The sequence below is a fragment of the Aythya marila genome (assembly GCF_965140915.1).
Source record: "Aythya marila genome assembly, chromosome: 3".
NCBI lineage: Eukaryota > Metazoa > Chordata > Aves > Anseriformes > Anatidae > Aythya > Aythya marila.
The window spans coordinates 1,842,413-1,855,404 of NC_139044.1; the positions used below are offsets into that span (position 1 = coordinate 1,842,413).

General features: G+C 41.1%; 1 protein-coding gene across 1 annotated transcript in view; it reads left to right on the top strand.

Annotated features, from left to right (window-relative positions):
- Nucleotides 1-12,992, top strand: part of MACROD2 (mono-ADP ribosylhydrolase 2) — an 852,361-nt gene that overhangs the window by 12,597 nt on the left and 826,772 nt on the right. Inside the window, exon 3 of the mRNA XM_082757433.1 lies at nucleotides 11,682-11,789. Within this exon, the coding sequence (XP_082613559.1) occupies nucleotides 11,682-11,789 (108 nt within the window). The remainder of the gene's footprint in view (nucleotides 1-11,681; nucleotides 11,790-12,992) is intronic.

Sequence of the window (12,992 nt, forward strand, 5' to 3'; positions counted from 1 at the left end):
GTTTACCAAGAGGAACCTCTCCAAAAGACTGAGTCCATCCATAATGCGGATCTGAAGAAAGAGTAGAGCTGTTTGCACACTTGTTTTACTTCAAAACACTTACCTGCCCCTGGCTTTTCTCACATAGGCTTTTTTTATGTGAATATGGGATGTTTGGATGCTCTCCTTTATACTGATGGTTACTCTGTAAAGGTATTCAAAGTTGCCTGTCATATTTGTGCAGCAACTGAAAAGCATTTAGTTCAAGTTCAGCCTGGGTTGGATTCATTTCTGTGTGCTTAGTGTCACTCTTTTTGAAAAAGGAACTGCTTCGAAAAAGACACTGCAGGGTTCAGTTCTTGGATGAACATTGTGTGTGTTGTATTGCTGTACTTCTGTTGGAACAGTTAATCTAAATTAACTGAAAGAAAACCCTGCAAGGACTTATGCTACAGTATTCTAGTGCTTTAAGGCTTGGTGTCCGTCCGTCCATCCCGTCCCGTCCCCCCCAAAAAAAAAAAAAAAAAAAAAATTGTATTTATGTGGATTTGCAGAATAAGATGGTACTAAACATTGCTCCCAACTGTTACTGAGTTGGTATTGCATCCTATTTCTGAGGACCTTACAGTAAGCAACTATGGTTCTCTGTACTAGTGAGTATGGGAAGAGTCCTCCTGAAGTACTTACAAGGTTTGCTTCGTACCTTGCTGTTTGGATTGAAGTTATATTGTTTCTTAGGATAGTGAATTGCTTTTTTTTTTTTTTTTTTTTTTTTTTTGTCTTTCCCCTCAGGTGGGGAAATGCTGCAAGGTAAGCCTGACCCAAGTCTAAGGTCTTCATGCAAAAGACATTTTTTTTGTATTTGCATAAAAACATACCTATCTGTACCCCTGGCACTAGAAAACTGAAGTCCCTCTCCCATCTCTAAGCAGCGTTGTCAGTATATCTCATGCAGAGATGTTCCTGAATGCCGATGGTGTGAAATGTTTGCAGGCAGTTGTGCAGGAGTTACGTAGTTTGCTGGTAGTAACTTCTTATTTCCAAGCTCCACAGTAAGTACTACAGAAGGTGTAATGCTGAACTAGAGAAACGGTTGCTTAGCAATGGTGTAGGAAATTTATATGACAGAGGATGTAGAGTAAAAATTGGCTGCTTAAAAAGCTAATGAATTTGCACACTATAAGCTTACTTTAATTCTGCTTGATGCCGCATGTGTTGTGTACGCCTACTAAAATGTTTATACTTCTAGGTGAATAAAACAAATGCTGCTGAAAACATAACACCTGGTCGCATATTGCTTTTTTCCAGCCAGTTTCTAAAATTGACTGGAGTAATACAGTGGTAGTGTAAGTTTGGGGTGAAGGTGATCTCGGGAAGTACTGGACTGATTTGGGCTTACCAGTAATAGTGTTATGAGTTCTGAGATATTATCAAGACATGGATCTTGCAGTTAAGGTGTTCTGGTTTGTCTTTGAAGGGGTCTAGTGAAGTAGCATCACCCATAATCTTTCAGCTTTATTAAAAAAAGAATGAACATATTTCTCTGATGCCATAAATAGTAGTCAGAAAAAGTACATTTTTTTTGTCTCTCTGAATTGTCGTTAATTACAAGTTCTCTGCAGTGAAGACAATCAAGTAGGGATTGGGTTGGAAGTGTCACGGTGTAGTTCGTGTCTCTGTGTGGCCTCAGGTGACTGTTTAATGTACTTCCTACAGAACAGCAGTGAGTGTTGGACTGAAGGATCTGTATGTCTAAGTTTTTGGTATCCCTCAGATCCAGGTACTCGTAATCAGGCTTGGGCAAGAACTTAATAAATATTCTGTCCAACAGTGTTGTTAGTCCAATACATTGTCACAAAGCCTCAAATCCCTCTGAAGCCTCACATTAAGAAGAAGAAAAAAAGACAACACAAGATAGTTACTGAGTGAGTTTCTTTAAATATGTAAAGCACAGCTCCTTCTGGGGTTCGGCTAAAGCAGCAGTCATGCCTATGGCCCCGAAATAGTGAAACCTCAAGGTACAGAAGCAAGCATAGCAGCTGGATGCTGACTCTCCAAGTAAACACAAAAATACCCTAGGGCCTCAGCCTCCTTACGTTGCGTCTTTGCTCTGCCACTGTGCATGGCAGTGAGGTGAGGAGACTTTGATTTATGAATTGACAGCTGTGTGTCCCTACAGACCAGATCCTATCAAAAATGCAGGCTGAGTATGTATTCCTTTTCTTGTTCTCCCTGTTACCACTGCTTTCCCAGACTTCATTCTTCGGTATTTCTGCATTGCGTATGAAGTCTTCCATAGTTTCCCAGGAACTTCATGAAAAGGTCCAGCCTTTCTGTGCTTTCACCTTCGTCTTCTCACAGACACAGCGGGCTAATTTTGCCTCTGTCTTTTTTTTTTTTTTTTTTTTTTTTTGGGGGGGGTGGGGGGGAAGGTGTAGACTGAGGAAATGTAGGAACATAATGCTGCAAGGACTACACAAGACCTTTGTAACACCAGAATAAATGCACTGTGCGTGAGCGTTGCATGGATTGTTAGGAACATTGATTTCTTTGTCAATTCTCATGGTATAACCCTCTCTGTCTCTAACCTGTGACATAGCCTTCAGTGTCTTCCAGTTCCATAATATGGCTGAAAAGTAGAGACTCTTAATTATCAACCTGTTTGTGGGCTGCTGATAAATGTGTATTAACGTGGATCAGAGGAGTTACTTCTGGGTAACTCCTGGGTAAGGTCTGGGGCATATCTTCTCCAGCCTAGACCCCAGCTCTCCCAGTCTCTCCTTTACAGAAAAGAAGTCCCGGGTGGGATCTTGTGTTTCTAAACATGACAAGAGGGTATAAAAGGGACAGGAGGCAGCTCTGGCCTTCTCAGCAGTGCGCCGTGACAGGACAGGAAGCCATGGGCACTACTTGAAAGAGAAAATCCTTTGAAAATAAGAAAGTACTTGCTTCCTATAAATGTTTGAACCCTTCAGCAGGTTGCACAGATTGGAGACTTCATGGAGACTCCACCACCATCCTCGGAGATGCTCCGAATCCAACTGGCCAGGCTGCTGGGCAGCCTGCTGTGGGTGGCCCTGCTTTGAGCGGGATGTGCTGGGCTGGACATCTCTAGAGGTCCCATCCAACCTCATCCATTCTGTGTTTTGTGGTGTCTGTGTGCCCCACTGGCTTCATACTTGACTACAATCCCTGGCTAATCCAATTATGCCACTCTGTAATTAGCTGAAACAGTGTATTGGCAGAGTACCATCAGAGAAGGTGTTGGTGTTCATCACTGAGTGCCTTTAACTTGCATGTAGTGCTGTGTTTTTGGCTAGGTAGAGACCAATTTGTCTATGGCAGCTGTTTCTTCCCTGTGCCCAGGTTCTGTTTGTGTTCAAGTCCAAGAAGTGACAGAGTGAATCTGTGCTACAAAACTCAAGTACTGCATCTGTGAATGCTTTCCCGTGATGATGAAACACGTGGAAATAATGCTTAGCTTGATTTAAATAAGCAATTGCCTGTCCTGCACAATCATCCACTGTTAGTAGGAGTGAAGGCAGGCACGTAATGTAACAGATCTTACAATCTGGCTTTCCTAAAGCTCTGTAAGTGTATGCAGAAACAAATGGAATGGAAAGCTGTGGGGTTAGTAATTGCTGATAGTTTGTCATTTTTAATCCGTACAAGACATTTGTAAAAACAAAGCATGGGGAGGAGGGGTTGGAAGCAGTGAGGACAACATGCTGAATATTTAGTAGGATGAATGCTGCACCGTTTCTGGTGGTTAGATGCTACAACTTGCTCTACTCCTTTGTTTCTTCAGCAGCCCATGCGAAGAAAAGTGGAGCAGTGTCCTGATCCTGCCTTCTGTTGGGTTCTCCTGGGATGGGAGGTGTTGGGTTTTGCATCCCCTGCTTGGGGCCTTTACCCAGCACTGCTCGCTGGCCCTGTTACAGATTGCTGTGGGAGAAGGCATTGTGGGGACACGTGTTTCCATAAGTAGCTGTTGTGGCAAGGATGAGATAGCAGAGATTTTTCTTGTTTTATTGGAAATAATTTATTTCCTACAGCAGTGAATTCTATAGCTGTCTATAAATGATGAAACTCACCCATTTTCAGCTTTGTTGCTTGCAGTTTAGTTTGTTGCTCATATTTTTATGAACTAGAGGGAAACACTGAGAAATAGGATTTGTTAAACAAAATTTAATTTTAACACTGCAGGCTTTTGAGTCTAGCCACAGTAAATCCTTTTCGTTTGTTCCTTCTTTGATTTCTTCTCCTATCTGCTTTTGCTCAAGGAATGCCACGAGCTTTCTTTGCCAAAGGTATTGCTTTACACTATGGGTCTTTAATAACTATTTTTTACTATCGTGTGTATACTCTGTCATTATCAGAGCTGAAAATTACAATGTGTTTTTAACAGAAGCTCTTCCAGCTGCAGGTTTTTCTCCTCCCTTTGGTTGCAAGCTCTTTGGTATTGCTGCAGGGATTCCTGTAATTGGATGTCTGAGACGGTTTCAAAAATTAAGACGCTTTAAAGTGTATGAAAAGTCAAAATCTAAATCTGCTAAATTGCAGATCAGGTGTTAGTCAGCACGGGTTACCTGTGATATCCTTTGGAATTTGAATTTAAATCTTGATTGCGTCTTTGAGACAAGGGTGGGGAGGGAGTACTTGAGAAGGCAAAAGACCAGGTGAAGTATACAAGGGGGCAAAAAAAAAAAAAAAAAGCAAACTTTGAAGTATCAGTTTCTATACTGAAGGTGATAATGTAGTGGGAGAAAAATGTGGTTTTCTGATCAGAGGAGTTAACGTGCCTTCTGAAATCTGGACAAACTCTTGATGGAAGTTTCTTGGACACTGGGTATTTTAGCAGGGACTTGGTTTGGATTGGTTTCACAGCGGTGTTAGGTCTGTGGTGTGCTTCTACGTTGTCATCCCAGCGTGCTCGTGCCTTTGATGGGGGCTCCCTCTAGTGAGCTGTTCATAAAGTCCTTTTTCTTCCAAGCTCTGAAGCACTGCTCGCTTTGGTTCAAAGCATGGTTCTTCTTTGCTAAACCTGCTACGGCTTTTTCTGCAGACGTATAAGGTGCACCTGGGTGCTGGGATTGTCCTTGTCCTTTGGTGCAAGCTGGAGGGAGCTGCAAGTAAAGCAGAGAGGTAGGACTGCCTATTTGCTCTGTCTGGCATTAGGGCCTGAGCCGGTGTACTTCATGTTTGGAGAAAGATGTGGATAGAAAGAGCTCAGAGACATCATGAGCATGGTTGAAGGTCCAAAGGATGTGACCTCAGTGAGGAAGCTAAAAAGGGAGACCAATTTCTTAATGAAAGAGCATGGAAGAAGGAAAATGCCGGTGGTGGGTGGAGAGAGGACAGGGCACCAGATGTTTGCGTGGGGATACAACAGGTGGGCTTTGCTTGGCAAGCTTTTCTTGACAAAGCTCTTCAGGATAAGCTAGTGCAGTCTGTTCACAGCTAATGCTTTTTAAAATCAAACTTGGCACCACTGAGATATAACAGGTAGAAATACTATGCAGAGTGTTGCTGTGCACAGGTGGTTGAGCTGCAATTTGAGGAATTTGTTTAAAAGAAGTAAGAGCAAATAGCTCGTGGTTATTTAATACACACTACTTGGCGTGCTTGGAAACATCCTTGCAAACAAAACCACTCTGTGATATCAGATGAGATGAACATTGTTTATCGTATTGGTCGGGACCCTCTTTTTCCTTGTCCACCTTGGATTAAAAATGTAAGCGTGCCACTACTGGATCGCATCAAAGGTTTGCATTAGCCCAGCGTCTGCTGGCCAGCTAAGGATGCCAACAGGAGACTGCAGGAGCTGAGAAAGCAGATGGAAATGCTTTTCAGGGATACTGTTTTAGCTTCCTTCAGCCTGTAGCAATGGGTATCTTAATCTAACAGCGGCATCCTTGTGCTTGATGTCTTCAGATGGATCTGATGATACAGATTTGCCCAGCTGCTGTTGGACTTTCTGTAACTCTTCACTATTAAATTTGTAGAAGAGTATTGCATATGGTGGAAGGGATGTGTTTATGTTGTTTTTTTTTTGTTTGTTTGTTTTTTCCTTCTTTGCCTTTTAAATCTTTTGGATTTATTTGAATCCTTCCTAGTTGTATTATGAAAAACAGTAGGCACTCAGTTTGCTTTCTCCAGCTTCCTTGGTAAGCTCTTTTCTGCTCTGCAGGATATGGACTTCTTCTGGTCCTACTTTGTACTTTCAGTTCAGCAATGCTTTTGCTGACATGAAAGCCGAATTGCATGTGGTTTTGTGGATGTGAGTGTTGTGTGGGTTCATGCAGTGGTGTAATAAACGTTCCTCCCTCCTTTTCTCTTCCATCCTGTTACATAGAAAGCAAAGCTGTCAAGATAAGAGCTTGATACAGCAGTGCATGTGCATTACTGGACAAAAAGTTAGCCTTACTTGGGTATGACTTCAAACAAATGTCATCCTTTTTAATAGGATTTCATTGTGTTACAAATCAGTCGGTGCACTATTGTGTTACATGTCCCTTTGCTTTCCGTCAGCTAAACACAAAACCAAGGTGAGGATAGTTTTTGATCGAGCTGAATTGACTGACTCATTGTAAAAGCTAACTTAATTTTCTTGAGGAAAGGAAGAAACATCAGTGCTGTGTTGTAAGCAAACGGTCAGATGAGAGATGTGTGTGGTTGGTTCAGCGTTGTGTTTCAACAACCAATGCCAGAAACCTTGGGAAGTGTCTAACGAGGGGACAAATGTCTGGTGCTATTTCCTTGCATTTTCCTTAGCCACGTGTCGTTTGCACCTTGGAGGTCTTCTATGCCAGAAGTAGTATCACCCTAATTAATGGGGTGAAACTCCTGAATGAAGTTTCTTTTTATGGGTTTATTCAGTTCTTCTTTCTTCTGATGCAAGTTTATTTCTGGCATTCATAAAAAATGAGTGGGATAAATAATTTCAGTGTTTTTTCTTAGAACTCGTTGCTGTTGGAAGGAGGCTCTCCTATCTCATCATATACGGCAAGATCACCCATACTTGCCTGTTTAAGTTAGGATTGGAACAGGCTCCTGAGGGTAGTGGTCAAAGCACTGAGCCTGCTGGTGTTCAAGAAGCATTTGGACAATACTGTCATGCGTTTGGGGTGATTCTGTGCGGAGCCAGGAGCTTGATGATCCTTGTGGGTCCCTTCCAACTCAGGATATTCTCTGACTTTGGCTCTCCCAGTGCTCTGACAGTAGACACATTCGTGGATTGTGTCTGTTTGACTCTTTTCCTTACAGATGAATGCAGTGCTACTTCACAGGTTGTAGGTAAACTTTTTCCAGGCTTAGTATAAATCTGACATCAATAATTTTCAAATATGTCACTTTCAGTGCACTTGGCCTAAATGAGAATGAGCTTGTCTTTTTGCTTTCCTCTCCCTGGGATTCCTTTTGGATGAAACTTTCTCCACTGCTGCTGTCTGCTCTGTGAAAAATTCATCTCCTTTTATTTTTTTTTATTTGCTTCTGACCCAATCACATAATCTTCATGGAATGCTTGAAGTATTGCACTTCAACTGTAGTTTGAGTTCAATCGTAGTCATGACTGCTATCTGTTCACACAACATGCATAGCTATTTGCACAAGTTCTGAGATTAAGGAAAAAAATAGGTATCAGAACTGTGAGAGTGGGGTAACTCAAGAAGGCCAAACTAATGCTGTTTATTGCTGCTTTGTTACAGCTCACCACAGTGTGTATTTTTCCTTTTTTATTTAAGGAGCACCTCCCAGTAAAACCTTCTTTTAATTTTGAGTGCAAGATTGACATGGGATAAGAAGTGGGGGGCAGAGCCTCCACGTGGAGGGAAGGAAAACCCTAGATTCAGTCTTACCAGGCACACATAAGCCCAAATAAAGCAGAAGATGTATCTCATGCTAAAGAGTTTTTATTTTTTAGCAGCTGTTTTAATAACCACGGTTTGATTTAAACTGGCGATCTGAATGTATCCGGGCTTCTAGTGAAGCTGTTTGGTTGGTATACGTTCAGTTCTTGCTTGTGAGCAATGACAGCTGTGGTGAGACAGGAGCAGTTCTTCCAGCAGAGAGATCCTTCCTAGACAGCCTGTAGTGCTCAGCTGGGTGGTCTTGAAAACCTTTTAGTAGTGCCTCTTAAATTTTTCTGTGGCTATGCTGAGATTTCTGTAGAGGTCAGAAAATGCAGTCTTAGTCTGTTTCCTTTTTTTTTCATCCTGAAAGCTTCTCACATTCAGAGTAACAGACAAAATTTTCTGATCTTGGAATCAGTGGTACCTCCACCTAGAACTGAGATGGACTTTGTAGCTCATTTGTTTCACAGGACATGAATCTGAGTTATCCTGGCCTTTCAACTGTTCTGCCCCTTCAAGATGCATTCTGGACAAGCAGTGTTGAGTCAGACTTGAAGTTCTGATTTGCTTTACAGGCAGGTGTTCTTCTCTCCAAAGACTTCCCAGGGATGTTTCTTGGGTTGTGGGCACAGCTGTTGTCTGCTGTGTCTTCTAGTTGGGTATCTTGAGCATCAGCACAAGGTGGAGATAATGCAAATTCCTGTTCTGTATCTCGTATTGAGGACTGGTGTTACGTAGCAACCATTTTGGAGGATTTATTTCTTGAGGAGGATGTACGTACAGCTGTTTCTTTAATAGAGCAAGAAATACTCCCATTATGCCACAAGTGCAAGGTAAATCTGTCACTGCTAGGATTTTTATTAATGCATTAGTATGTGCACGTGCTGTGTGGCCTTTGTGAAATATGCAGTGCTCTGGGCTTGCTGGCTTGTCCTTGCTGGGCTACAGTACCATGAATTACAGTGCAATACCTGCAGCATATGAGCTGCTCAGGCATATTTGGTGACAGTGCATCATTCTTAGTCACAGATCTGAGATTACAGCGTTACCTTGGAAGGAAACTTTGCAGTAAATGAGTGTAGTTTTTTTTTTTTTTTTTTTTTTTTTTTTTTTAATTTGAGGAGATAAAAATGTGTGTGGTTGAGGAAGAGATCGGAGACAAAGCCAGAACTGAGCAGGAGAAGAAAATATCCCCAATATAGCAGTTGGACTTTGTTAGGAAATGCTGCATGCCAGTCCCAGAGATCTAACAGACAGCAAAAGAAAAACAGTTCTCTCCTACAACTATTTGTGTTACATCAGGGTTACTTCTTAATCAGGGGCTTATAAGTAGACTTGAGTGTTCTCGACTGTGGGTGAGACTTGGCTCTCCAAAGCTTCCATCAATCTTAAGCGCTTCTCTGTAACAACCAGGATGAAATAGCTGAAGCCAAAATCCTCTCTTAAATCAGCTTTTTTTTTTTTTTTTTTTTGAGGGGGAAGAAATGAGGGTAATTTGCCCAAGATGTACAGGCAACATGTGCTTTTACTGCCGAGTTGTATTAAAAACAGCAGTGATAGGGGTGGTTCTTGTGGGGCATACAAGGGACTTGCTGAAGAGGATGTAGGAGATCATCTAGGAGCATTAGTTTTTTTTTTTTTTTGGCTTATGACGCAGTGAATTTACTAACTTTTTTTTTTTTTTTTTTTTTTTGTGGGGAAGGAGTCTTGCGAGTAGTTTTGCTGAAATGTGTTCAGCACTCATGAACATGGAGAACTGCAGGTGAATTTGTGATGTATGCAGAGGCCAGGTCAGGAGGCAGTGATGGTGTTGTGTGGCATCCTACAGACAGAGCTGGATGACTTTGCTGGTGGATTGCCTAAAGTAAGGGCTATCTCTGCACTGCCTCTCACCCAGAGGTTAGCAATAATGAGAATTAATTTCTATATTCTGTGCTACCTGTTTTCTTCAAAGCTCTTCTAGGTGAATTTTCTGTGTTTTTAGTGTAGGGTATTGGTATAAATACCCTAATATCCAAAATGTACTTGATAATTAAATTTAAGTGGTTTGGCTTGGAGAACTCAATGTGTTGGTGATATTAGCCTGTGGTATGAGACTTCAGCACAAGGTGGAAGGGAGAAAATTATGGCTGGGGTGTGTTACATTTGGCAGTGATCCAGTAGGACGTTCACTGGAGAAAGGTGGGGAAAATTGTCCTGCTTGCTAACAGAACATCCTTTCCTTGCTAACAGGAAAGCAGATAATAAATCACACTGTGTAAATCAGTCAGAGGTTGATTTTTATTTTAATATGACTCAACAGCAAGCTGCAATGCTTACCTTATGTGGAAAAACTGAGGAACCCCATAATGTTTGTTAGTTTAGGATAATAAAGTATTTTTAATAGGATAAAAAACGCGGTACCTCTTGTGTAGAGATTACTTTTTGTCCTATCTAAGATGCTGAGGCTGATCTGGGTAGCAACGGAATAATAATAGCTTTAGGAGCCAAATATAGGAATAAAATTCATGAATACACACACTTCAGTACAAAACAACCTTTATGCTAAATATAAGGCATAGTGGCAATGTATCTTTTTGCTGGAGGTGACATGGACTTTACACTATGCACATGATAGCTGATCTAAGCCAGAATTGAGTAAGACTAATTATTTTGGAGAGGCTGAGATAAATGGTGATTTCTGAGAGCAGTTGTTTGTGCTGAAGTTAAAGCAATATCTAAAATAAATGCAACTTATTTCTATTTGTGGTTGCTTATAATGCTGACGGATTGGAGCAGATGTACTCTAACTTCTGGAAATTGATTAAAGTGAAGGTTGATCAGAAATATTTGGAGCCAGATTTGTTTACGTTGCTTCTACTCTCCTGCTAAATCTTCCCTTGAGTTTGTTTTGCTTAAAGGAAAATATTTACTTTGAGGATTGAAAGCTATTCTCCTCTTACATTGTCACTTCAGAGGCTCAGTTCTGTTTCTCATCAATATATGAGTTTGAGCTTCTTGAGACCTGTAAAGAACTAAATTAAAACAAACAAACAAACAACAAAACCAAACACAATCTTTCCTTCTTTCCCTACTTCTTTTCTAATGACTTAGGTGTCTTGCAATGCAGACGCTTACTGGCTGGTAAGTGCGTGTGGAAGTATATGAGGTAACTGAACAATTTTACAGATAATATGATGCTAGGGAAGTGAATTGGTGATGCAAAATCATGAGTTTACCAGCATATGGGACTTAATACGACACCGTTCAGTAAGGAATCCATTTGAAAGCTGACTTATGTGGAGTCTTCCACCCCCTTCCCGTAAAGCAGTTGACAGTGGCCAAGCTCGGAGTTGAAATTCACTGGTGTTTTTGTTTAGGTTTTTCTTCTCCCTGCTGTGTCAGGACTAGTTCTCAGTGGTGGGGCTGTTGGCAGGCTGCTTGCTCGGTGCTGTTACCCAGCTCCTGAATAATTCTGGGTCTGATGAATTAATTCTGGGTTGGATATATTATGCTGCAGTGGGAGGATTATCTTAACTCATTCTTTTTTTTTTTTTTTTTTTTTTTTTGTAATTTTCTACCCTTGCAGCTACCCAGGAAAAGTATTTGATGGAAGTAGCTCCAGAAAAATGTGTATGTGCATGCTGTTTTTTAACCAGAAGGTATTTCAGTAGCTTTGTACCAGCAAACAAGCAGGCGGCGTGGCTGCAGGGAGATGCTGGAGTCTGCGGGCTGCTGGTGCCCTCGCGAGGCCAAACCACAAAATGTCACGGTCCTGTGAGTGGAAATGCTGGGACCTGCTCACAACTTACAAGTAGTCATTTTAGAGCTGCTTTTGTAACCTGGTTTTGTTACTTTCTTGTCCCGTAGGTGAAAATGCGAAGGAAGAACAGCAGGGGAAGAAAAGCCTGAGCGAGAAGGTCTCCCTGTACAGAGGCGACATCACGTTGCTTGAGGTCGATGCCATTGTCAATGCAGGTAGGTGACAAATGGTTTATGTTGGTACGGCTTGAAAATCCTTTCTTGCGGGGATATCTGTGTTGTGAGCGTGAGCTCTGGAAAGCTGCATAAAATTGCTGTGTGCTTTGGAAACCTGTTGGAAACTTTTTCCTGAGTTTCTCTATTATGTCTGTTCATCCTTTTGTGTCTGGACCTTCGCTATGAGAAGGATTATTCTGAAACTTGAATATCGTGGTCACCAGGGGGGAAAAAAAATCATCCTTTTTTTTTTTTTTTTATTTAGTTTGTATAGCTGGGACTTCACACTTGATAGTTGCAGAAAACTGAACTTTGATACTAAACTACTGCAGTACATTACTCTTTTTTTTTTTTTTTTTCAAATCAAGCTGTCTGTAGAGTAGATGATGTGAAACTGTTAACAATAAGGTGATAGGAGAAGTGGCTTGCTGTTTTCTGTGGTTAAAATACTTCTTGTGGGGTGATTGTGTCTTTTGAATTTTTGGTTATGACCTACAGAGTGCTAAACGTTTTAAAACTTCGAGTTTAGTGACTGTGGCCCTGTGTACGTGATTAAAGTGAAGAAATGTGTTGCAGCACCTTGTGACAAAAAAGCATACGCAATTAATTTCTTCATGTTAATTGGAGTACTGGTTCTTTTGTAAGAACCAATTTTTGGTATTATTTATTGGAAGGAAACTTACTGCATTCTCTGTAATGGAATAAAGTATGGAGATCAACTGTAGCCAATGCAGCCTTGGGGATGTATTTTGCCTACCATGATAAAAAGCTATGTGGAGATGGCTCGTGCCTTTTGTAGAAAGCATAGAACCGTTTGCTTATGCAGCATGGAAGTTAGTATACCTAGTTTCTTGGGTTGCTTTGTATTTTCTCTGTACACAACTCCACACGTGGAGACATGCTAGTGGGTTATGGGAGTACATGTAGAATCATCAGTTACTTGTTGGGGTTCAAAAATTTTAAAGTAAAGACATTATTGGCAAAGACAAGTTGCTATTAATCTTCTAGTTAACTGATGCATTAAAAACTTTCTACATTACTATGCAGTAGCATCCGCGTGGTAACACAATCCTCTCCTCACTTTTGGGAAGACCTCTGAAGTTTTAATCTTAATCTTTTTCCTGATTATTTATAAAATGACATTTCCTTGAGTACTTTTGCTGACTTCCTTATTGTTCTACAGTAAGTAAATATTAGCATGCT